General features: G+C 41.1%; 4 protein-coding genes across 4 annotated transcripts; all 4 read right to left on the reverse strand.

Moving 5' to 3' along the window:
• Positions 1-2402: 2402 nt before the first annotated feature.
• On the reverse strand, positions 2403-3552 carry LOC122785742 (trace amine-associated receptor 1-like). The gene has a single exon (XM_044051671.1). It carries the CDS (start codon positions 3249-3251, stop codon positions 2403-2405), a length of 849 nt encoding a protein of 282 aa, XP_043907606.1. The 5' UTR covers positions 3252-3552.
• Positions 3553-9429: 5877 nt separating this feature from the next.
• LOC122765452 (trace amine-associated receptor 2-like) lies at positions 9430-10591 on the reverse strand. The gene has a single exon (XM_044019702.1). It carries the CDS (start codon positions 10282-10284, stop codon positions 9430-9432), a length of 855 nt encoding a protein of 284 aa, XP_043875637.1. The 5' UTR covers positions 10285-10591.
• Positions 10592-14166: 3575 nt separating this feature from the next.
• On the reverse strand, positions 14167-15361 carry LOC122765421 (trace amine-associated receptor 13c-like). Its single transcript, XM_044019670.1, has 2 exons — positions 15102-15361; positions 14167-14986 (listed from the first exon to the last, which is right to left on the reverse strand). Exons 1-2 carry the CDS (start codon positions 15332-15334, stop codon positions 14167-14169), a joined length of 1053 nt encoding a protein of 350 aa, XP_043875605.1. The 5' UTR covers positions 15335-15361.
• Positions 15362-18541: 3180 nt separating this feature from the next.
• LOC122764791 (trace amine-associated receptor 13c-like) lies at positions 18542-19290 on the reverse strand. The gene is made up of 3 exons (XM_044018735.1): positions 19074-19290; positions 18641-18873; positions 18542-18564 (listed from the first exon to the last, which is right to left on the reverse strand). Exons 1-3 carry the CDS (start codon positions 19241-19243, stop codon positions 18542-18544), a joined length of 426 nt encoding a protein of 141 aa, XP_043874670.1. The 5' UTR covers positions 19244-19290.
• Positions 19291-25036: the final 5746 nt, after the last annotated feature.

The raw sequence follows: 25036 nt of genomic DNA on the forward strand, positions 1-25036 counted from the left end.
ATTTGAACAGTCGCATATTTGTTGTGAAATCCTGTGTTCCGGAGGCGTAGCCTTGGAGGGAAACTCCGAAAAAGGGGGAAGGACCTATGAATTCAAAATATAGCCTGCTTGAACAGTTTTTTCCTGTATATCTAACCCTACCTTAAGTGTGTTTACGTTGTGTTTTGTCAAAGTTTGTCACCATTTAAAGTGCTATGTCTTTGAAGATATGCAAGAGAGCATTGGTATGTTATTGAAGTATAGAGGGACATCATTTACAGCCCTCATTTCCTCTAGGGACACCTTTTGGGACACTGTCATATGGGGGATTTTGTCTATGGAATTCGGTGCAGGAGAGTGGGCCATTTGACACTGACAATCCTTAGGTTCTAGCCAGAAAATACTGTCTGGAGTACCTGGGGAGAATGGACGTGCACTTGGGGATAGCAAGCAAACTCCACACAGAAAGGCTCTTGGTTGAACTGGGATTCAAACCTGTAATCTTCTTGCTGTGAGGCAACAATGCTATCTAACTGCCTTACGTTGTCTTTCAAAAGTGACTCATGTGTGAAATCTGCATTTACACTGGTTAACATTTGGGATGAATAAGCTACTGACCTAAAAATTGTTCGGCCAAATGGAAGCAAAAGTTATTTTGAGATTTTAAATTACAATTCAACGCTCCTATGGCATTTGGATTTGAATAATGACTGAAAGTTGGTCTAATGTATTAATAAGTCTTGAATAAACTTGACTTTTTTCCCAACAGATATAGCGAATCAGGGTTGTGCTATTGTTCAAATGTAAGGGCAGGTCACACGAAAAACATTTGAATCCTTTTTTCTGAAAATTGTGTTATTTAGAAAATACAGTCATGCTTTCTGGATGACTGGATGTGTTTCAATAATATGATTGAAATATAATTATATTGTATGGTCATTAAAGCATTGCTAAAACAAACAGTAGTGGCCTAAGGCTTTTGCACAGTACTGTATATGAGCAAAATGGGTTCAAATTCAAAAAGCAATGCACAGAACTGTGTTCAGATTTCTTAAAGGCGACATAGACCGGAAGCTCCAATTAACGCTGCATTTGTGTGTATCTGCGTCATTTTATGAATATCGTTTATGAAACCCTAAAGTTTCAGAATAAACAGTTCAGCCACTGCTGAGAAAATAGGGTTTTATTGTTTTCCTGGGCTCTGCGAAGCGGATCGGCCCTTCCGTATGTTGATGTTGTCATCAGTAAACCTCACCACTCCTCTCACCACTGTAGCGCCTCCTGGTGCGGGCACTAGTCCGGGCACATCCGGTTGCGTACATTCAACCGCAGAAGAACAAGAACTACTCTCGTTGTAGCTGCTGAGATGCAGACCATCCACCATGCCAGAGGGGGAGCTGTGTATCTGAGAGTTGGCCTACCAATTACGTCACTTCCAGGTACCTGGCCAATCACAAGACAGTGGGAAAGCTCTCGTTGGCTGGCCAATCACAACACAGTCCACGTTCTGGGGGTGTGATTTTGGTCTGAAACAGCGCGGCTGACGAAAGCCTCAGTGAGGAGATATTTTTATCGGCTCGTTTGCAGCGACTAGGAGGTTTTTAACCATGAAAACAAGTTAATATATGTAAGTAGACCTCCATAACTAACATATATGTGTGATACAAGCATTCAATGTCACCATTAATATATATCCATAGACACATATGAATACTATAATATCACTGTGTAATATGTTAAAATCAAGGACAGTTAACAATATAACAGTTTTATTCTTATTGTGTGAGATGGAGTGGATTAGTGGTTAAGACCGGTACCCTGTGTGCGAAAGACATCATGGTCGCAAGTTCGATTCCAACCCTGGCTGATTGTACTCGATTCCATTTTTAGTCGTTTTGGATAAAAGCGTCTGCTAAATGACATGTGATGTAATGTAATATGTTACTCCTGTGCTTTCAGTCTGCTTTGCCTGTGGCTCTAATGCAATTCATTATTTTTTGTTCTTGCAGTGTTTAAGCTGCTCATGTATGCCCATACACATCCTCTATCAAGCATTTTAATTCATAGTTATGCATGTAATTACTCATCACTCACGTGTTATTACGACACTTCACTGAATTACTGGTGACATCATTACATTAAATTACATGTAATTTAGCAGACGCTTGTATCCAAAGCGACAATAAGTGCATTTAAACATTTGGGTAAAAACAAGAGCTAGAAGTAAGTGCTTCAAGGAAGCCAAAGTATGAAGTGTTTTTTTTTTTTTCAGTGCCAGTGTTTTGTGGCCTTTTGTTTCTTTTTAAAATTCACAGGATTACAACACACAAAGATCTTTGCATCCAGTAAACAAAAAAACAATAAAAAACAGGAGGTTTTCACACATTTGAATTCAATATTTTCTTCAGAGTCTCTCTCTTCTTCTACATCACACTCACTTCACGGGAGCCAGGCTGCAGAATCTGAAGAGTAAAAATGTGTTTAATGGTTTTTCTGATCCACGGGTAGAAAAAGACATAGATCACAGGGTTAAAGGTTGAGTTTAAGTAGATTAACCAAATCATAATGATCGAAGATGTTGCCCCAAGAGAGGTCTCAGCTGCAACAGAAAAACAATAATATGGACATGAGCAGAGAAGAAACACAATAATTACAATACCGAGAGTCCTGGCTGCTTTAATCTCAGATTTCATTGCTTTTACAGTCTGGGAACGCTCCACTGTGACGACTGCAACATGAGCGCGCATGGCCCGAGCCTGAGACACAGCCACCACAAATACTCTCAAATACAGAACTACAATGATTAAAATGGGGCCTAAAAATGTGGCAATCATAGAAACAAGTCCTTCAGCAAAACCGACCACAACTATACAACTTCCATAGCAGGTGTTATACATGTCAGGCTGTTTTAAGACATCCCTGAATATCCAACTGCCATGCACACCGGGATATATCCAACACAGACAAATACAGACTTTAACTCTGGTCAGAGTGACTCTGGTGGTGTAAAACATGGGGTTACAAATTGCTATATAGCGGTCGACTGATATGAGCACCATGCTTCCCACTGAGACGTTGACAAGGATGGCAGATAAGAAATAATGCACGACACACAAGATGTCGCCCAAGAACCAGCAGCCTTGGTTTTGGAGGAGAACGAGTGGCATCTGCAGGAGACCAACGAGGAAGTCAGCAACAGCCAGAGAGAGGAGGAGGAGGTTGGTGGTGGTGTGGAGCTGCCTGGAATCAGAGAAAATCAACACTGAAACCATTCATGTTGTATTGAAAAATTGTGTTACAAACAGTTATAATACTAACATTACAGAGGACTAGAAAAACAGCAAGTTGCATTTACAGCCACATATGCCATAAAAGAAAGTGATGCTGCCTATGTAGCCATGTGAAAAAGTTTTGACTCTGCCTGAAGTGGGAGATAGAGATGATGACCAGCAGGTTAAGAATCACAGTGAGCACAATGATGCAGGACAGCACAGTGTAAGTGACCATGGTCTCCACGTAAGGACCCATCGTCCTCCTGCAGGAGGTGTTGATGTGGGGAAAGCAGAGTTCAGCTTCCATATTCAGAGAGAGAGAGGAGATGCTGCCGAGAGCTCTGACAGCTTTCTGATCCAATGTCTTCATCATAAAGTTAATTTATCTCTTTATTTCTCATCTTACATATGCAAATTCTACCTCATCATCATTCTAAAACAGATGAAATGCAGTGGCGTGCAGAGACATTTGGAAGGGCAGGGGCAAAAATGAAAAGGGAACCTAGTTTGCACTGGCGGGGTAGACGTTACTAGTACGCTTAAGGCAGGCATGTCCAAAATGAAACCTGGGGTCCAAAGGCAGCCTGACACTGGGGACTGAATTCAAAGACAATATCAGCATATTATTGCTTAATTGAGCAAGTTCAAGTTGTGTTTTTTCGCACCGTTTGTCACCCTTTAAAGTGCTGTCTTTGAAGATAAGCAAGAAAGCCATGGTACGGTATTAAGGTATACAGGGGCATCATTTACAAGGACATCCTATGGGACACTGTCATATTGTGGATTTTGTCTATGGAATTTGGTGCAGGAGAGCAGGCCGAGAGCTCTGACAGCTATTTGATCCAACGTCTTCATCATGCAGTTCATTTATTTCTTTCCTTCCTTATATTACATGTGCAAATTCCACCTCATCATAAGGCCAGAGTAAAAAAACAGTTCCCTGCTATGTCTGAATGTGTAACCTCAATTCTAACGCAGATTAGATGCAGTGGCGTGCAAAGACACTTGGAAGGGCAGGGGCAAAAATGAAAAGTGCGCACCAGTGGGGTAGGCATTGGTAGTACGCTTAAGGCAGGCATGTCCAAAATGCAACCTGGGGCCAAAGGTTGCCCGGCACTGGGGACTGAATTGAACATCAACATAGTATTGCTTAATTAAGCAAGTTCAAGTTGTGTTTTGTCGCAATGTGTGTCACTTTTTAAAGTGCTCTGTCTTTGGAGATATGCAAGAAAGCCTTGGTATGTTATTGAAGTATACAGGGACATCATTTACAGCCCTCATTTCATCTAAGGACACTGTTGGAACAATGTCATACTGGGGATATCGACTATGGAATTTCCCCTGTCAGAAAGAGTTTTAACACCCACCTATGGCAGAACTTTTCCACAGCATTCGATGTGATTGATCACGACCTCCTACTCCAAAAGCTTAAGTGTTATGGGTTTTCTCTGCATGCAGTTGCCTGGGTTAGTAGTTACTTGTCAAAAATAACACAAAGGGTTTTCTTTAATGGGAGCCTCTCAGACAGTCTAGAGGTGGAATGCGGTATTCCACAAGGAAGCTGTCTGGACCCTTTAATATATTCTAATTTTTAGAAATGACTTGCCCTTGGACTTCCGGTGGAGAGGGGAATGGAGTAGATGCATGCATCGTGCTCTCCCGCGCTGACCTGTAAAAACATACCTTTTTGCAACCCAAACCCGACTCGACTTCTATGTAAGAAGAAGTAATATTTTGCACATGCCTCATGGCCACCGGAACCAGGTTGGCTAAGGAAAGAGAAACCGTGAGAGACGACTCGACCACCATGGATAGCCAGATTAGCATGCCCGCTCTGACTAGCTTGCTAGAACACCGCCGCTCTATATCGGCGGCGCTGTCCACCGAGCTTGGGGCGGCGTTTATCTCTCTCGAAGCTAAACTTGACACGGTGCAAGTTACTGTGAAAAAAGTGGACACGGAGAGGATGGTGTGGCTCTTAGATCAAATAGTTAGTATTGACACACAATATGCCGCCGCACCTACTCCCTCTCTTTATGACCAACGTCTCAAATTTCAGGCTGAGTTTATCTCTTGTCAACATCTAAGGTTGAAACAAAATTTTTTTGAAATGGGAGATAAGGCGGGCAAACTCCTTGCCCATCAGGCTAGAACTGCAGCTCTCTCGAGACTAATCCCCAGGATAAAATTGTCATCGGGAACAGTGGTCACTGACCCCAAATTGCTAAATGATGCGTTTTTGAATTTCTACTCTGACTTGTACACATCTGAGTACTCACCTGAGGTTTGGAAGAGCCATAACCCCCTGGAGATGTTCTCGTATCCTAAAGTTGATAGTAGTCTGTCTGACAAATTAGGCACACCAATCACTACGGCTGAGGTACAGGAAGCGATTGGACAGCTACAAAGTGGAAAATCCATGGGCCCTGACGGGTTTGTGGTAGAATTTTACAAAGCATATTCAATCCTAATAACCCCACATTTGGTTAACGTTTATAATGAATCCTTTGATAGCAGCAGTTTGCCACCAACCCTATCGGAAGCTAACATTTCTCTTTTATTAAAAAAAAGACAAAGACCCCTTGAATTTAGCAACTATAGGCCCATTTCACATTCTAAATGTGGACCAAAAGATTCTTGCCAAGGTCCTGGCCTCTCGCTTGCAACAAGCCCTACCAGCCCTAATTTCCACGGACCAGACTGGGTTCATGGCTGGAAGGAACTCCTCATCTAACACTAGGAGACTTCTCAACATCATTGGCTGGGGGAGCCAATGATGTTGAGAAGTCTCCTAGTGTCTACCCTGTCTCACCTGAGGTGGTAATTTCTTTAGATGCTGAGAAAGCGTTCGACAGGGTTGAGTGGGAGTATTTGTACTATGTCCTGTCTAAATTTGGTTTTAGCTCTGACTTTATCGCATGGATTAGACTGCTTTATGAATCTCCAACCACCCATATCCTTACAAATGGAGCAGGGTCGCCCCCTTTCGCCCTCCGTCGGGGTACCAGACAGGGATGCCCCCTCTCCCCCCTCCTGTTTGCTCTAGCTAACGAACCACTGGCCATCTGGCTTCGGGGGGAGGGGAGAGTCGAGGGCATCACCAGGAATGAGGTCACCCATAAACTGTCCCTGTATGCGGATGATTTGTTATTATATGTGTCAAACCCTGCGTCATCCATCCCTGTTATTACAGACATTCTAACACAATTCGGCAAATATTCTGGTTACAAATTGAATTTTAATAAAACTGAACTTCTCCCTATCAATCCCCTGTCTAAAAAGATGCTACAGTCTTCTTTTCCATTCAGAGTTGTTGCAGAGGGGTTTCGATATTTAGGCATATTCATCACTGCTTCTTTTAATGACCTTTTCAACAAAAATGTTCGCCCTCTCATTGATAAGTGCAAGCTTGACCTGGCTCGTTGGTGATCTCTCCCTATTTGGCAGAGTTAATCTGGTAAAGATGGTGATTCTACCTAAATTTCTCTACCTGTTCCAACATATTCTGATTTTCATCAGACGATCCTTTTTTCAGCAGCTAGATCAGACAATATCATCCTTTCTGTGGTTGAATAAGCCCCCCCGTATTAGAAAAGCTGTATTACAACTCCCCAAAAAGCTGGGCGGTCTTGCTCTACCCAATCCTATTCAATACTATTGGGCATGCAATATTAACAAACTCATTAATTGGATTGACAGAGGTGCTGATATAGGCCCCTCTTGGGTTCAGTTAGAGCTACGGTCCTCAAAGTTTTCCTTATAGTCCCTCCTTACTGCGCGACTCCCCCTCAAGATGCATAATATCTCACAGAACCCTGTTGTTACCAACTCACTAAAAATTTGGATCCAATTTCGTAAACACTATGGCTTGAATGATCCCTCAACTTTAGCACCGGTTGTTAAAAACCATTTATTCCCGCCCTCCCTGTCAGACTCCACCTTCACTATGTGGCGTAACAAAGGGTTATTGCATGTCAAGCACCTTTACAAAGATAACATATTTACTAATTTTACAGAGCTTGCAGCCAGGTTTGAACTACCTCAATCTCATTTTTTCCGGTTTCTACAGGCCAGGCACTTTGTTAAAGGTGACATAGAATGCTTGTATCACACATATATGTTAGTTATGGAGGTCTACTTACTGGTGTTCTGCTCCTTTACCTGCAGGTCTCAAGCTGAGCTGATTGAGTAACTGATAGCACCTGGCCAGGCCTCCCAGCCTATATAACCCCGCCTCACCAGAAACCAGCATGCAATCCCTTCACCAGCACCAGGATGATTTGTTTGTTTAGCTGTTCCTTTGTTAGACACTGACATAATGCACTACACGTGCTTAATCGCATTCATACTCCACTTATTCTGACTTACACACCTCTTTATTTCTGTTTGCACATTTATTTAATAAATTTGACTTTTGTTTATACCTATTTAGTTGTGCATCTCCCACTTTTGTTGTGGCCTTTGAGCCGGTCGTGGCACCTTGTCATTAATATTGATACTTTTGGTGATTCAATCACAGCTTTTCCACTTTGGGGGGAAATAATTCACTGCTACTTAAAGTTTTTCTGATCACAAACATTTAATGACAGAACACTGGACTTGGACAACTTAATAAAAGAGATATTTCAGATTTCATGAGGTGTAGTTGTATGAGGTTTTGACACATTATCACTGACTTTGCTGCTTTGCCACTTCCTCTCACAAACAACATGGCTGCGAACCAGGACGTAAAGAAAAACACATTTTAGACAAATGTATAATTATCTACACCCTTTTAAGTCTGTTATATGAGTAATATGTTTATGCATTTATTTTCTTGCTGTTATACAGCCTTTTCTGTAAGTAATTTTGCTCAGATGTTCTAAAAAATACTACATAGTCATTTAAATCCATAATTTTCTTACCATGAAACCAATGTGTTATTAAAAAAAAAACTGTTTTCCCATCAATCATGAAATGTTACCGCCATTTAAAGTCTCAGGGCTCCATGTCCATTTGTATTGTACTACAATACATAATACAATAAGTGTAGTCAGTGGCATTTGGATTTGAATAATGACTGAAAGTTGGTCTAATCTATTAAAGAGTCTTGAATAAACTTGAACTTTTTCACAACAGATATAGCCAATTAGTATTGTTATTGTTCAAATGTAAGGGCAGGTCACACCAAAAACATTTTAATCCTTTTTTCTGAAAATGTTATTTCAAAAAGGTCATTAAAGCATTGCTAAAACAAACAATAGTGGGCTAAGGCTTTTGCACAGTAATGTATATGAAGAATATGGGTTTAAATTCAAAAAGCAATGGACAGGAATGTGTTCAGATTTCTTAATATATATCCATAAACACATGAATTCTATAATATCACTGTGTAATATGTTAGAATCAGTTAACAATATATAACGGTTTTATTTTTATTGTATGTTACTCCTGTGCTTTCAGTCTTCTTTACCTGTGGCTCTAATGCAATTTTTTTTTTGTCTTTTATGTCTTTTATGTATGTCATTGCACATCCCCTATAAAGCATTAAATAATGTTAATTAAATATGTTAATTCATAATTATTTTTGTTATTGCTCATCACTCATGTACTTTGTGTAATTGCTACACTCTACTGATCTACTGGTGACATCAGTGTTGTCACCACTTTGATTTTAGGAAGATTTTACCTAACGATTTGTGGCCATTTTTTATCTTTTAAAATCACAATAATTAAAACACATAAAGATCTTTGCATCCAGTAAATTCATCCATTTTAATTCATATTTATTTATGTTATTGCTCATCACTCATGTGGGATTACTACACTCCACTAAACTACTGGTGACATCAGTGCCAGTGTTTTGTGGCCTTTTTCAAATTCGCAGGATTAAAACACACAACAATGTTTGCATCCAGTAAACAAAAACAATACAAAACAGGACGCTTTTATCCAAAGCGACAATAAATGCATTTAAACATTTAGGTAAAAACAAGAGCTAGAAGTGCTTCAAGTAAGCCAAAGTATAAAGTGCTTCTTTTTTTTTTCAGTGCCAGTGTTTTGTGGCCTTTTTCTTCTTTTTAAAATGCACAGGATTACAACACACAAAGATCTTTGCATCCAGTAAACAAAAAAACAATAAAAAACAGGAGGTTTTTACACATTTGAATTCAATATTTTCTCCAGAGTCTCTCTCCTTCTACATCACACTCACTTCACGGGAGCCAGGCTGTAGAATCTGAAGAGTAAAAATGTGTTTAATGGTTTTTCTGACCCACGGGTAGAAAAAGACATAAATCACAGGGTTAAAAGTCGAGTTTAAATAGATTAACCAAATCATAATGATGATTGAAGAGGATGCCCCAAGTGAGGTAGTCTCAGCTGCAGCAGCAAAACAATAATATGGACATGAGCAGAGAAGAAATACAATAATAACAATACCAAGAGTCCTGGCTGCTTTAATCTCGGATTTCATTGCTTTTACAGTCTGGGAACGCTCCACTGTGATGACTGCGACGTGAGAGCGCATGGCCCGAGCCTGAGACACAGCCACCACAAACACTCTCAAATACAGAACTACTATGATTAAAATGGGGCCTAAAAATGTGGCAATCATAGAAACAAGTCCTTCAGCAAAACCAACCACAATTACACAACTTCCATAGCAGGTGTTATACATGTCAGGCTGTTTAAAGACATCCCTGTATATCCAACTGCCATGCACACCGGGATATATCCAACACAGACAAATACAGAGTTTAACTCTGGTCAGAGTGACTCTGGTGGTGTAAAACATGGGGTTACAAATTGCTATATAGCGGTCGACTGATATGAGCACCATGCATCCCACTGAAACGTTGACAAGGAGGGCAGCGAAGAAATAATGCACAACACACATGAAATCGCCCAGAAACCAGCAGCCTTGGTTTTGGAGGAGAACGAGTGGCATCTGCAGGAGACCAACGAGGAAGTCAGCGACAGCCAGAGAGAGGAGGAGGAGGTTGGTGGTGGTGTGGAGCTGCCTGAAATCAGAGAAAATCAACACTGAAACCATTCATGTTGTATGTAGAAATTGTGTTACAAACAGTTATCATACTAATATTACGGAGGACTCGAAAAACAGCAAGTTGCATTTACAGCCACATATGCCATAAAAAAAAGTGATGCTGCCTATGTAGCCATGTGAAAAAGTTTTGACTCTGCCTGAAGTGGGAGATAGAGATGATGACCAGCAGGTTAAGAATCACAGTGAGCACAATGATGCAGGACAGCACAGTGTAAGTGACCATGGTCTCCACGTAAGGACCCGTCGTCTTCCTGCAGGAGGTGTTGATGTGGGGAAAGCAGAGTTCAGCTTCCATGTTCAGAGAGAGAGAGGAGATGCTGCCGGGAGCTCTGACAGCTTTCTGATCCAATGTTTTCATCATTAAGTTAATTTATCTCTTTATTTCTCATCTTAAATATGCAAATTCTACCTCATCATCATTCTAAAACAGATGAAATGCAGTGGCGTGCAGAGACATTTGGAAGGGCAGGGGCAAAAATGAAAAGGGAACCTAGTTTGCACTGGTGGGGTAGACGTTTCTAGTACGCTTAAGGCAGGCATGTCCAAAATGAAACCTGGGGTCCAAAGGCAGCCTGACACTGGGGACTGAATTCAAAGACAATATCAGCATATTATTGCTTAATTGAGCAAGTTCAAGTTGTGTTTTTTTGCACCGTTTGTCACCCTTTAAAGTGCTGTCTTTGAAGATAAGCAAGAAAGCCTTGGTACGGTAATAAGGTATACAGGGACATCTTTTACTTCCCTCATTTCATCTAAGGACATCCTGTGGGACACTGTCATTGTGGATTTTGTCCATGGAATTTGGTGCAGGAGAGCAAGCCGTGGTCACAAAAATGTCAGTCAGCTGTGGAACAGATAGGCCTGTAAACAAAAACTTCCAATCATATTGAAAGGCCCAAACAAATGAATTGGATTGTAATGCATCTAATCTAATCCAACCCCCTATTCGTGCACTAATTGCGCATGCAAGAAGATAGTTGAGGCAACGTTATGGCAGAACAATAGGCGTTGGTTGCAAATGAAAGTTTTTTTGGGAAAGCTGCTGCCAAGAAAAAGACTGATGCAGAGCAATTCAACGACCAGAGTGAACATTGGTGCTGCATTTGAACAGTCGCATATTCGTTGTGAAATCCTGTGTTCCGGAGGCGTAGCCTTGGAGGGAAACTCCGAAAAAGGGGGAAGGACCTATGAATTCAAAATATAGCCTGCTTGAACAGTTTTTTCCTGTATATCTAACCCTACCTTAAGTGTGTTTACGTTGTGTTTTGTCAAAGTTTGTCACCATTTAAAGTGCTATGTCTTTGAAGATATGCAAGAGAGCATTGGTATGTTATTGAAGTATAGAGGGACATCATTTACAGCCCTCATTTCCTCTAGGGACACCTTTTGGGACACTGTCATATGGGGGATTTTGTCTATGGAATTCGGTGCAGGAGAGTGGGCCATTTGACACTGACAATCCTTAGGTTCTAGCCAGAAAATACTGTCTGGAGTACCTGGGGAGAATGGACGTGCACTTGGGGATAGCAAGCAAACTCCACACAGAAAGGCTCTTGGTTGAACTGGGATTCAAACCTGTAATCTTCTTGCTGTGAGGCAACAATGCTATCTAACGTCCTTATGTTGTCTTTCAAAAGTGACTCATGTGTGAAATCTGCATTTACACTGGTTAACATTTGGGATGAATAAGCTACTGACCTAAAAATTGTTCGGCCAAATGGAAGCAAAAGTTATTTTGAGATTTTAAATTACAATTCAACGCTCCTATGGCATTTGGATTTGAATAATGACTGAAAGTCGGTCTAATGTATTAATAAGTCTTGAATAAACTTGACTTTTTTCCCAACAGATATAGCGAATCAGGGTTGTGCTATTGTTCAAATGTAAGGGCAGGTCACACGAAAAACATTTGAATCCTTTTTTCTGAAAATTGTGTTATTTAGAAAATACAGTCATGCTTTCTGGATGACTGGATCTGTCTCAATAATATGATTGAAATAAAATTATATTACATGGTCATTAAAGCATTGCTAAAACAAACAGTAGTGGCCTAAGGCTTTTGCACAGTACTGTATATGAGCGAAATGGGTTCAAATTCATAAAGCAATGCACAGAACTGTGTTCAGATTTCTTAAAGGCGACATAGACCGGAAGCTCCACTTAACGCTGCATTTGTGTGTGTATCTGCGTCATTTTATGAATATCGTTTATGAAACCCTAAAGTTTCAGAATAAACAGTTCAGCCACTGCTGAGAAAATGGGGTTTTATTGTTTTCCTGGGCTCTGCGAAGCGGATCGGCCCTTCCGTATGTTGATGTTGTCATCAGTAAACCTCACCACTCCTCTCACCACTGTAGTGCCTCCTGGTGCGGGCACTAGTCCGGACACATCCGGTTGCGTACATTCAACCGCAGAAGAAAAAGAACTACTCTCGTTGTAGCTGCTGAGATGCAGAGCATCCACCGTGCCAGAGGGGGAGCTGTGTATCTGAGAGTTGGCCTACCAATTACGTCACTTCCAGGTACCTGGCCAATCACAAGACAGTGGGAAAGCTCTCGTTGGCTGGCCAATCACAACACAGTCCACGTTCTGGGGGTGTGATTTTGGTCTGAAACAGCGCGGCTGACGAGAGCGTCAGTGAGGAGATATTTTGATCGGCTCGTTTGCAGTGACTAGGAGGTTTTTAACCATGAAAACAAGTTAATATATGTAAGTAGACCTCCGTAACTAACATATATGTGTGATACAAGCATTCAATGTCACCATTAATATATATCCATAGACACATATTGTAGAACTTTCTAGCAGGCAAAGCTATTTGTCTTTCATTCTATTTATTTGTTCATTGTTGTAATTGGTATCAAAGCACCGTTGCCTTTAAAGAGCCTTTAAGGTGCATTGTCAAAGCCATGTTTTGTTATATATTGCCTTCGTATACAGCTTTGTAAATCTATCTATCATCAGAACCTGTACGACTTGTCGGTTTTACAACCTAACTTCTAACTGTCTAACTGCTAACTGCTAACTGATGTCTGCTTAACTGTGTATGTGGAATAAACCTTCAGAAAGACAGTCGAGTTGTGCCCGCCGTACTTGTTCTGGTCACCCTTTCCAGAAGGGAACATTGAGCTGGAAAGACCAGCCAGCAGAAATCTGGACACATATGAATACTATAATATCACTGTGTAATATGTTAGAATCAAGGACAGTTAACAATATAACAGTTTTATTCTTATTGTGTGGGGTGGAGTGGATCAGTGGTTAAGACCGGTACCCTGTGTGCGAAAGACATCATGGTCGCAAGTTCGATTCCAACCCTGGCTGATTGTACTCGATTCCATTTTTAGTCTTTTGGATAAAAGCGTCTGCTAAATGACATGTGATGTAATGTAATATGTTACTCCTGTGCTTTCAGTCTGCTTTGCCTGTGGCTCTAATGCAATTCATTATTTGTTTGTTCTTGCAGTGTTTAAGCTGCTCATGTATGCCCATACACATCCTCTATCAAGCATTTTAATTCATAGTTATGCATGTAATTGCTCATCACTCATGTGTAATTACTACACTTCACTGAATTACTGGTGACATCATTAGATTAAATTACATGTAATTTAGCAGACACTTTTATCCAAAGCGACAATAAGTGCATTTAAACATTTAGGTAAAAACAAGAGCTAGAAGTAAGTGCTTCAAGTAAGCCAAAGTATGAAGTGCTTTTTTTTTTTTTCAGTGCCAGTGTTTTGTGGCCTTTTTCTTCTTTTTAAAATTCACAGGATTACAACACACAAAGATCCTTGCATCCAGTAAACAAAAAACAGGAGGTTTTCACACATTTGAATTCAATATTTTCTTCAGAGTCTCTCTCTTCTTCTACATCACACTCACTTCACGGGAGCCAGGCTGCAGAATCTGAAGAGTAAAAATGTGTTTAATGGTTTTTCTGATCCACGGGTAGAAAAAGACATAGATCACAGGGTTAAAGGTTGAGTTTAAGTAGATTAACCAAATCATAATGATCGAAGATGATGCCCCAAGCGAGGTAGTCTCAGCTGCAACAGAAAAACAATAATATGGACATGAGCAGAGAAGAAACACAATAATTACAATACCGAGAGTCCTGGCTGCTTTAATCTCAGATTTCATTGCTTTTACAGTCTGGGAACGCTCCACTGTGACGACTGCAACATGAGCGCGCATGGCCCGAGCCTGAGACACAGCCACCACAAATACTCTCAAATACAGAACTACTATGATTAAAATGGGGCCTAAAAATGTGGCAATCATAGAAACAAGTCCTTCAGCAAAACCGACCACAACTATACAACTTCCATAGCAGGTGTTATACATGTCAGGCTGTTTTAAGACATTCCTGAATATCCAACTGCTATGCACACCGGGATATATCCAACACAGACAAATACAGAGTTTAACTCTGGTCAGAGTGACTCTGGTGGTGTAAAACATGGGGTTACAAATTGCTATATAGCGGTCGACTGATATGAGCACCATGCATCCCACTGAAACGTTGACAAGGAGGGCAGCAAAAAAATAATGCACAACACACAAGATGTCGCCCAAGAACCAGCAGCCTTGGTTTTGGAGGAGAACGAGTGGCATCTGCAGGAGACCCACGAGGAAGTCAGCGACAGCCAGAGAAAGGAGGAGGAGGTTGGTGGTGGTGTGGAGCTGCCTGAAATCAGAGAAAATCAACACTGAAACCATTCATGTTGTATGTAAAAATTGTGTTACAAACAGTTATAATACTAACATTACAGAGGACTAGAAAAACATCAAGTTGCATTTACAGCCACATATGCCATAAAAAAGTGATGCTGCCTATGTAGCCATGTGAAAAAGTTTGACTCTGCCTGAAGTGGGAGATAGAGATGATGACCAGCAGGTTAAGAATCACAGTGAGTACAATGATGCAGGACAGCACAGTGTAAGTGAACATGGTCTCCACGTAAGGACCCATCGTCCTCCTGCAGGAGGTGTTGATGTGGGGAAAGCAGAGTTCTGCTTCCTCTGGAGCCTCCATATTCAGAGAGAGACAGGAGATGCTGCCCAGAGCTCCTACAGCTTTCTGATTCAACGTCTTTGTCATGCAGTTAATTAATCTCATTCTTCCTCATCTTACGTATGCAAATTCCACCTCATCATCATTCTAAAACAGATGAAATGCAGTGGCGTGCAGAGACATTTGGAAGGGCGGGTGCAAAAATTAAAAGGACACCTAGTTCCCACTGGTGGGTTAGGCGTTACTAGTATGCTTAAGGCAGGCATGTCCAAAATGCAACCTGGGGTCCAAAGGCAGCCTGACACTGGGGACTGAATTGAAATTCAATTTCAACATATCATTGCTTAATTGAGCAAGTTCAAGTTGTGTTTTTTCCCACTGTTTGTCAGCCTTTGAAGTGCTATGGCTTTGAAGATATGCAGGAAAGCCTTGGTATGGTATTGAGGTATACAGGGATATAATTTACTGCCCTCATTTCATCTAAGGACACCCTTTGGGACACTGTCATATTGTGGATTGTGTCCAAGGAATTTGGTGCAGGAGAGTGGGCCGAGAGCTCTGACAGCTATTTGCAACGTCTTCATCATGCAGTTCATTTATTTCTTTCCTTCCTTATATTACATGTGCAAATTCCACCTTATCATAAGGCCAGAGTAAAAAAACAGTTCCCTGCTATGTTTGAATGTGCAACCTCAATTCTAACACAGATTAGATGCAGTGGCGTGCAGAGACATTTGGAAGGGCAGGGGCAAAAATGAAAAGTGCGCACCAGTGGGGTAGGCATTGGTAGTACGCTTAAGGCAGGTATGTCCAAAATGCAACCTGGGGCCAAAGGTTGCCCGGCATTGGGGACTGAATTGAACATCAACATATGTATGTGTGTTGCAATGTGTGTCACTTTTTAAAGTATGGCAATGTTACCTTCTATGCTTGTTCAGAAGGTATTTATGTTAATTGATGATTTTGATGATTGGCTGTTTGTAATTTTGGAATGTTGTGAATACTGTGATGTAACTGTGTTCAGATATGAAACAAAATGAACTGAAGAAGGACTTTTTTTTTAAAGAAGGACCCCAGGAAGATTAGCTGGCCCATGGGTACAGCTAATGGGAAGTCTGGGTATCTCTGCTCATTCTGCTAACCCCGAGACCCGACCTCGGATAAGCGGTAAAAAATGGATGAATTGATGGATCACTGGTATCACTCAAGGTGAAAGTGTGCAGTTTGATTGATGCATCCCGATCCATTTAATTTGTTTGAACCCATACAATATTACATTACATTACATTACATGTGATTTAGCAGTTTTTATCCAAAGCGACTTATAATAAGTGGAATTCAACATTTGGGTACAAGCAAGAGCTAGAAGTAAGTGCTTCAAATAAGCCAAACTGTATGATTGGATGATGTTTTTACAGACCTCTCCATTCCACAGCTGACTGACTTTTTAAAGTTTTTTTGCATATGCATACAGAAAAGGCTGTTTAACAGCAAGAAAATAAATGCATGATTATATTACTCATATATAACAGACAGAAAACTTTGCCGCTTTTCCACTCCCTCTCACAAACAACATGGCTGCCAACCTGGACATAAAGAAAAATACATTTTAACAAAGGTTTACTTATCTACACCCTTGTAAGTCTGTTATACATGAATAATATGCTCATTCATTTATTTTCTTGCTGTTACACAGCCTTTTCTATATGTAATTTTGTTCAGGTGTACTAAACAATACTGCATGATCATTTACATCCATGATTTTCTCACCATGAAACAAACTAACTAAAAAAAATAGGTTTCCCGTCAACCACAAACTGTGACAGACTCAGGGCTCTGTAATCAGTGGCCTTTGGATTTAAATAATGCCTGAAAGATGATCTCATGTATTGAGTCTTGAATAAACTGTAAAGCACAAGCTGGTTTTGAATAAACCTGGTGTAACAGACCTTTTTCCACAACTGTCATACAGAATCAGGGTTGTGTTATTGTTCAAATGTAAAGGCAGATCACACTAAAAACTTGACATTTTAATCCTTTTCTCTGAAAATTGTGTTATTTCTTAACTACATACATGCTTTCTGGATGACTGGATGTGTTCCAATAATGTGACTGAAACATAATTACACTGTATTGTCAGTGTTGCTAAAACAAACAGTGGTGGCCTTAGGCTTTTGTACAGTACTGTATATGACAAAAATGGGTTCAAATTCAAAAAGCAACGCACAGAAATGTGTTCAGATTTCTTAACATATATCCATACACACATATGAATATAATAATATAACTGTAATATGTTAGGGTGAAGGGTAAACAATATATAACAGTTTTATTTGTATTGTATGTTACTCCTGTGCTTTCAGTCTGCTTTGTCTGTGGCTCTAATGCAATTCCTTATATTTTTCTTCTTGCTTTTATTAGACTGCTAATGTATGCCCATACACATCCCCTATAAAGCATTTAATAATCATTTCATTCGTAATTATTTATGTTATTGCTCATCACTCATCTACTTTGTGTAATTACTACACTCCTCCAAACTACTGGTGACATCAGTGCCAGTGGCTTTGAGTATAGAAAGAATTTACCTAACATTTTGTGGCCATTTTTTTTCTTTTTAAAATTCACAGGATCAAAACACATAAAGATCTTTGCATCCAGTAAACAGAAATGCTTGACACAATCAACAGAAGGCTTTCACACGTTTCAATTTAATATTTTCTTCACAGTCTCTCTCCTCCTACATTACACTCACTTCACTCGAGCCAGGCTGCAGAATCTGAAGAGTAAAAATGTGTTTGATGGTTTTTCTGACCCACGGGTAGAAAAAGACATAAATCACAGGGTTAAAGGTCGAGTTTAAGTAGACTAACCAAAGCATAATGACTGAAGATGCCGCCCCAAGTGAGGCAGTCTCAGCTGCAAAAGAAAAACAATAATATGGACATGAGCAGAGAAGAAAAACTACCAATACAATACCAAGAGTCCTGGCTGCTTTAATCTCAGATTTCATTGCTTTTACAGTCTGGGAACGCTCCACTGTGACGACTGCGACGTGAGAGCGCATGGCCCGAGCCTGAGACACAGCCACCACAAACACTCTCAAATACAGAACTGCTATGATTAAAATGGGGCCTAAAAACGTGGCAATAATATCAACAAGTCCTTCAGCAAAACCGACCACAACTACACAACCTCCATAGCAGGTGATATACATGTCAGGCTGTTTTAAGACATCCCTGAATATCCAACTGCCATGCACACCAGAAAATGTCCAACACAGACAAACACAGAGTTTAACTCTGGTCAGAGTGACTCTGGTGGTGTAAAACATGGGGTTACAAATTGCTATATAGCGGTCGACTGATATGAGCACCATGCATCCCACTGAAACGCTGATAGCCAGGCCAGAGGAGAAATAATGCACAACACACATGATGTCGCCCAAGAACCAGCAGCCTTCGTTGTTTAGGAGAAGAAGTGGCATCGTCAGGAGACCCACAAGGAAGTCAGCGACAGCCAGAGAGAGGAGGAGGAGGTTGGTGGTGGTGTGGAGCTGCCTGAAATCAGAGAAAATCAACACTGACAACACTGATGTTCTATGTACAACCAACAATATTTAATACTAGGAGAACTACAAGAGCAGATAAGTGGAATTATAACTACAGTAGCAAATCTTTGAGGATTTTTCAAACATGGTTGCATGAGAGACCTAAATTTAATCATATGCTGGAACCATGTGGAGAAATTCTGACTCTACTTGAAGTGCGAGATAGAGATGATGACCAGCAGGTTTAGGATTACGGTGAGTATCGTGATGCAGGACAGCACAGTGTAAGTGAGCATGGTCTCCACGTAAGGACCCGTCGTCTTCCTGCAGGAGGTGTTGATGTGGGGAAAGCAGAGTTCAGCATCCTCCGGAACCTCCATGTTGAGAGAAAGAGAGGGAGAGAGAGAGAGAGGAGATGCTGCCGAGAGCTCTGACAGCTTTCTGATCCATCATCTTCATCAAAGAGTTTTTATCTCTTTCCTCCCTTGTCTTACATATGCAAATTCCACATCATCATAAGGCTAGAGTAAAAAACAGTCCAAGCCTGAATGTGCAATTGAAATTGAACATCAACAAATTATTGCTGAATTAAGTAAGTTCAAGTTACGTTTTGTCGCAATGTTTGTCACTTTTTAAAGTGCTCTGTCTTTGAAGATATGCAAGAAAGCCTTGGCATGTTATTGTTGTATACAGGGACATAATGTACAGGCCTTATTTCATCTATTGCATCCTTTGGGACACTGTCGTACCAGGGATTTCAACTACGGAATTCCATGCAAATACTTTCTAATGACACATTTCAAGGTAGGGAGCTGGAGCATTTTATACTGTATTGATTAAAATCCTCTTTACACTCCAAATGTAACCAATGAATTAATGCATTGTCACTAAAATGAAAAATGTCAGACAGGCCGATCATTTTTGAAGGGCCCAAACAAATTAGTTAGATTAGGATGCATCAATAAAACTGCACACTTTAACATTCAGTGATGTGTTAAAACCTAAAGTATCCATTTTATTTAGTTGTCCAAGTCCAGTGTTCCATCATTAAATGTTTGTCAGACCGTTCAGAAAAACTAAGCAGCCTGGCAGACCTAATTATATTGTGAGGCTCTGTAGGGAATGTCTAGTGGAGTCCCGTCAGAAAGAGTTTCAACTCCCACCTCCGGCAGAACTTTGACCACGTCCAGAGGGAGGCAGGAGACATTGAGTCTGAATGGGCCATTTTTTTTCAACTTTTTTTGAAGAAGTCCAATCTGGCCTTTTTGTAGGCCAAGCAGAATGTAGCTTCAGCTGTCACTAAGGCAAACTCAGAGGAGGAGTTTGGTGGGACCAAACGATTTCTGGACGGCTTTGAGTAAGTTCTGGTCAGGATCCGGCGAGTCAGGAGAGAATATTTCAAAGACCTCCTCAATCCCACTGACAAGTCTTCCAATGAGGAAGCAGGGTCTGGGGACTCTGGAATGGGCTCTCCCATGAATGGGGCTGAGGTTACTGAAGTGGTTAAAAAGCTCCTCAGTAGCAGGGCCCCAGGGGTGGATGAGATACACCCAAAGTTTCTTAAGGCTTTGTTGTAGGACTTTCTTGGTTGACACGCCTGTGTAACATCGCGTGGACAGGGGGGGACAGTTCCTCTGGATTGACAAACTGGGGTGGTGGTCGCCCTCTTTAAGAAGGGGGACTGGAGGGTGTGTTCCAACCACAGTGGTATCACACTCCTCAGCCTCCTGTGTAAGATCTATACAGGGGTCCTGGAGAGGAGGGTCCGTTGGACAATCAAACCACAGATTCATGAGGAGCAGTGTGGTTTTTGTCCTGGTCGCCGAACGGTGGGCAAGCTCTACACTCTCGGCAGGGTCCTGGAGGATGCAGGGGAGTTCGCCCAACCAGTCTTTGTGGACTTGCAGAAGGCATTCCATCGTGTCCCTCGGGGAGTGCTCCGGGAGTATAGGGTACCAGAACCCTTAATAAGGGCCATTCGGTCCCTGTATGACAGGTGTCAAAGCTTGGTCCACATTGCAGGTAGTAAGTCGGATCTGTTTCCAGTGGGGGTTGGACTCCACCAGGGCCGCCCTTTGTCACAGGTTCTGTTCATAACCTTTATGAACAGAATTTCTAGATGCAGCCAGCGCATTGAGGGAGTCTGGTTTGGTGGGCTCAGGATTGGGTTTCTGCTTTTTGCAGATGATGTAGTCCTCTTTGCTATATCGGGCCATGATCTTAAACTCTTACTGGAGCGGTTCGCAGCCGGTGTGAAGTGACTGGGATATCAATCTGCACCTCCAAATCAGAGCCCATGGTCCTAAACCAGAAAACGGTGGAATGCCCTCATCGGGTCAGGGGTGAGATCCTCCCCCAAGTAGTGGAGTGAGGGAAAAACTAAGCAGGAGATTGAGAGATGGATCGGTGTGGCGTCTGCAGTAATGCAGACTCTGCATCAGTCTGTCATGGTGAAGACATTTATCTGTAGATCTAAGTTCCTATCCTCACCCATGGTCATGACCTGTGGATAGTGACTGAATGAACGAGATCACAGATACAAGTAGCTGAAATGGGTTTCCTCCACAGGGTGTTTGGGCTCTCCCTTAGAGATACTCTAAGTTGAGAAGCTCTGTCATCTGGGAGAGGCCCAGAGTAGAGCGCCTACTCCAGATGAGATGGCTCAGGCACTTGGGTAGGACGCTGGGGGAAGTTTGGGCTTCTCTGCTCAAGCTGCTACCCTCTTGACTTGACCTCGGATAAGTGGTAAAAAATAGATGAATTGATGGATTACTGGCATCACTGAGGGTAAAAGTGTGCAGTTTGATTGATGCATCCTGATCCAATTAATTTGTTTGGGCCATCCAATATTACATTACATTACATTACATGTCATTTAGCAGACATTTTTATCCAAAGCGACTTGTGCATTTCCACATTTGGGTACAAGCAAGAGCTAGAAGGAAGTAAGTGCTTCAAGTAAGCCATCTATATGATTGGAGGATGTTTTTACAGGCCTGTCCGTTCCACAGCTGACTGACTTTTTTTATTTTTGTAACAATGCATACAGAAAAGACTGAAAACGTTGCCTCTTTGCCACTCCCTCTCACAAACAATATGGCTGCCAAATAGGACATAAAGAAAAATACATTTTAACAAAGGTTTACTTATCTACACACTTTTCAGTCTGTTATATATGAGTAATATGTTCATGCATTTATTTTCTTGCTGTTACACAGCCTTTTCTGTATATAATTTTGTACAGGTGTACTAAAAAATGCTGCATAATCATTTCAACCCATAATTTTCTCACCATGAAACAAACGTGTTACTAAAAACAACCATGAACTGTTACTGACATTTAAAGACTCAGGGCTCTATGTCCATTTTTCTTGCACATTTCAAATTCTGTAGTCAGTGGCCTTTGGATGTAAATAATGACTGAAAGTTGATCTCATGTATTGATGAGTCTTGATTAAACTGTAAAGCACAAGCTGGTCTTGAATAAACCTGGTGTAACAGACCTTTTTCAAAACAGATATGAGAATAAGGGTTGTGTTATTGTTCAAATGTAAGGGCAATTCACATTAAAAACTTGACATTTTAATCTTTAATCTTTTTTCTGAAAATTGTGTTATTCCTTAACTACATACATGCTTTTTGGATGTGTTCCAATAATGTGATTGAGACATAATTACACTGTATGATCATTAAAGCATTGCTAAAACAAACAGTGGTGGCCTAAAGCTAAGGAAAAAGGCAACAAAAACCTAATGTTTTGTGGCCTTTTTTTCTTTTTAAAATTCACAGTATTAAAATACACAAAGATCTTTGCATCCATTAAACAGAAATGCTTGACATAATCAACAGAAGGGTTTCACACATTTGAATTTAATATTGTCTCTCTCTCCATCTACATCACACTCACTTCACGGGAGCCAGGCTGCAGAATCTGAAGAGTAAAAATGTGTTTGATGGTTTTTCTGACCCACGGGTAGAAAAAGACATAGATCACAGGGTTAAAGGTTGAGTTTAAGTAGACTAACCAAATCATAATCATCGCAGATGATGCCCCGGCCAAGGTAGTCTCAGCTGCAACAGCAAAACAATAATATGGACATGAGCAGAGAAGAAAAACTATCAATACGATACCAAGGGTTCTGGCTGCTTTAATCTCAGATTTCATTGCTTTTACAGTCTGGGAACGCTCCACTGTGACGACTGCGATGTGAGAGCGCATGGCCCGAGCCTGAGAAACAGCCACCACAAACACTCTCGAATACAGAACTACTATTATTAAAATGGGGCCTAAAAAGGTGGCAATAAAATAAACAAGTCCTTCAGCGAAACCGACCACAACTACACAACTTCCATAGCAGGTGTTATACATGCCAGGCTGTTTTAAGACATCCCTGAATATCCAACTGCCATGCACACTGGAAAATGTCCAACACAGACAAACACAGAGTTTAACTCTGGTCAAAGTGACTCTGGTGGTGTAAAACATGGGGTTACAAATTGCTATGTAGCGGTCGACTGATATGAGCACCATGCTTCCCACTGAAACGCTGACAACAAGGGCAGCAAAGAAATAATGGACAACGCACATGATGTCACCCAAGAACCAGCAGCCTTGATTTTGGAGGAGAACAAGTGGCATCTGCAGGAGACCCACAAGGAAGTCAGCGACAGCCAGAGAGAGGAGGAGGAGGTTGGTGGTGGTGTGGAGCTGCCTGAAATCAGAGAAAATCAACACTGACAACACTGATGCTCTATGTTCAACCAACAATATATAATACTAGAAGAACTACAAAAGCAGATAAGTGCATTTATAGCTACAGTAGCATATCTTTAAGGATTTTTCATGGTTGCAAGAGAGACCAAAATTTAATCATATGCTGGAACCATGGAGAAATTGTGACTCTACTTGAAGTGTGAGATCGAGATGATGACCAGCAGGTTTAGGATTACGGTGAGTATCGCGATGCATGACAGCACAATGTAAGTGAGCATGGTCTCCACGTAAGGACCCGTTGTCCTCCTGCAGGAGGTGTTGATGTGGGGAAAGCAGAATTCAGCTTCTTCTGGAGCCTCCATGTTCTGAAAGAGAGAGAGGAGATGCTGCTGAGAGCTTTGACAGCTTTCTGATCCAACGTCTTTATCATACAGTTAATTTATCTCTTTCCTTCCTCATCTTACATATGCAAATTCCACCTCATCATAAGGCTAGAGTAAAAAAAAACAGTCCCCTGCTACGCCTGAAGATGAAACAGATGAAATGTAGGTCACAAAAATGAAAATGTCAGTCAGCTGTGGAATGGTCAAAAAAAAAACATCCAAACCATATTGAAAGCCCCAAACAAATGAATTGGATTGTGATTCATCAATCAAACTGCCATCTACTCCAACTCTATGGGTGTACCCCTCTTTGTGCACTAATCACGCATGCAACAAAACAGCTGAGGCAACGTTATGGCAGAAAAGTTGCCTACAACAGGTGTTGGTTGCAAATGAACGTTTTTTGGGAAAGTTACTGCCAAGAAAAAAGCTGATGCAGAGCGATCCAACGACCAGAGTGAACATTGATGCTGCATTTGAACAGTGCCGTATTTGTTGTGAATTCCTGTGCTCTGGAGGCGTTGCTTTGGAAAGAACTCTGAAGAAGCGGGCCAGGACCTTTGAACTGAAAATGTAGCCTTCTTCAACAGTTTTTCCAGTATCTCTAAACCTTACCTTCAAGCAAGTTCAAGTTGTGTTTTGTCACCTTTTGAAGTGCTGTGAAATATACAGGGACATCATTTCATTTACAGTCCTCATTTCCGCTATGGATACCTTTTGGGAAACTTTCATATGGGGGATTTTGTCTATGGAATTCGGTGCAGGAGAGTGGGCCATTTGACACTGACGTTAGGCCAAAATAGAAGCAAAAGTTATTTTGAGATTTTAAATTACAATTCCACGCATGAGTCGACTTCCTTGAAGGGACACAGTTCAAAAGGGAATATGTAATCACGGGTCAAGACCTTGTGTAATTACGTCATTCACTACAGTCATGTATTTAAGGGCGTACGAGTTGCATTGGTGGGAATATCTGATCTGTCCACTTAAGGTCCTGGCAAATTGTGTGTCTCATATTGTGGACTCTGGTATGCTTGCACGTCTGTCGTATATATCTGTCGTATATCACTGTACGC

Source organism: Solea senegalensis, linkage group LG2 (assembly GCF_019176455.1).
Source record: "Solea senegalensis isolate Sse05_10M linkage group LG2, IFAPA_SoseM_1, whole genome shotgun sequence".
NCBI lineage: Eukaryota > Metazoa > Chordata > Actinopteri > Pleuronectiformes > Soleidae > Solea > Solea senegalensis.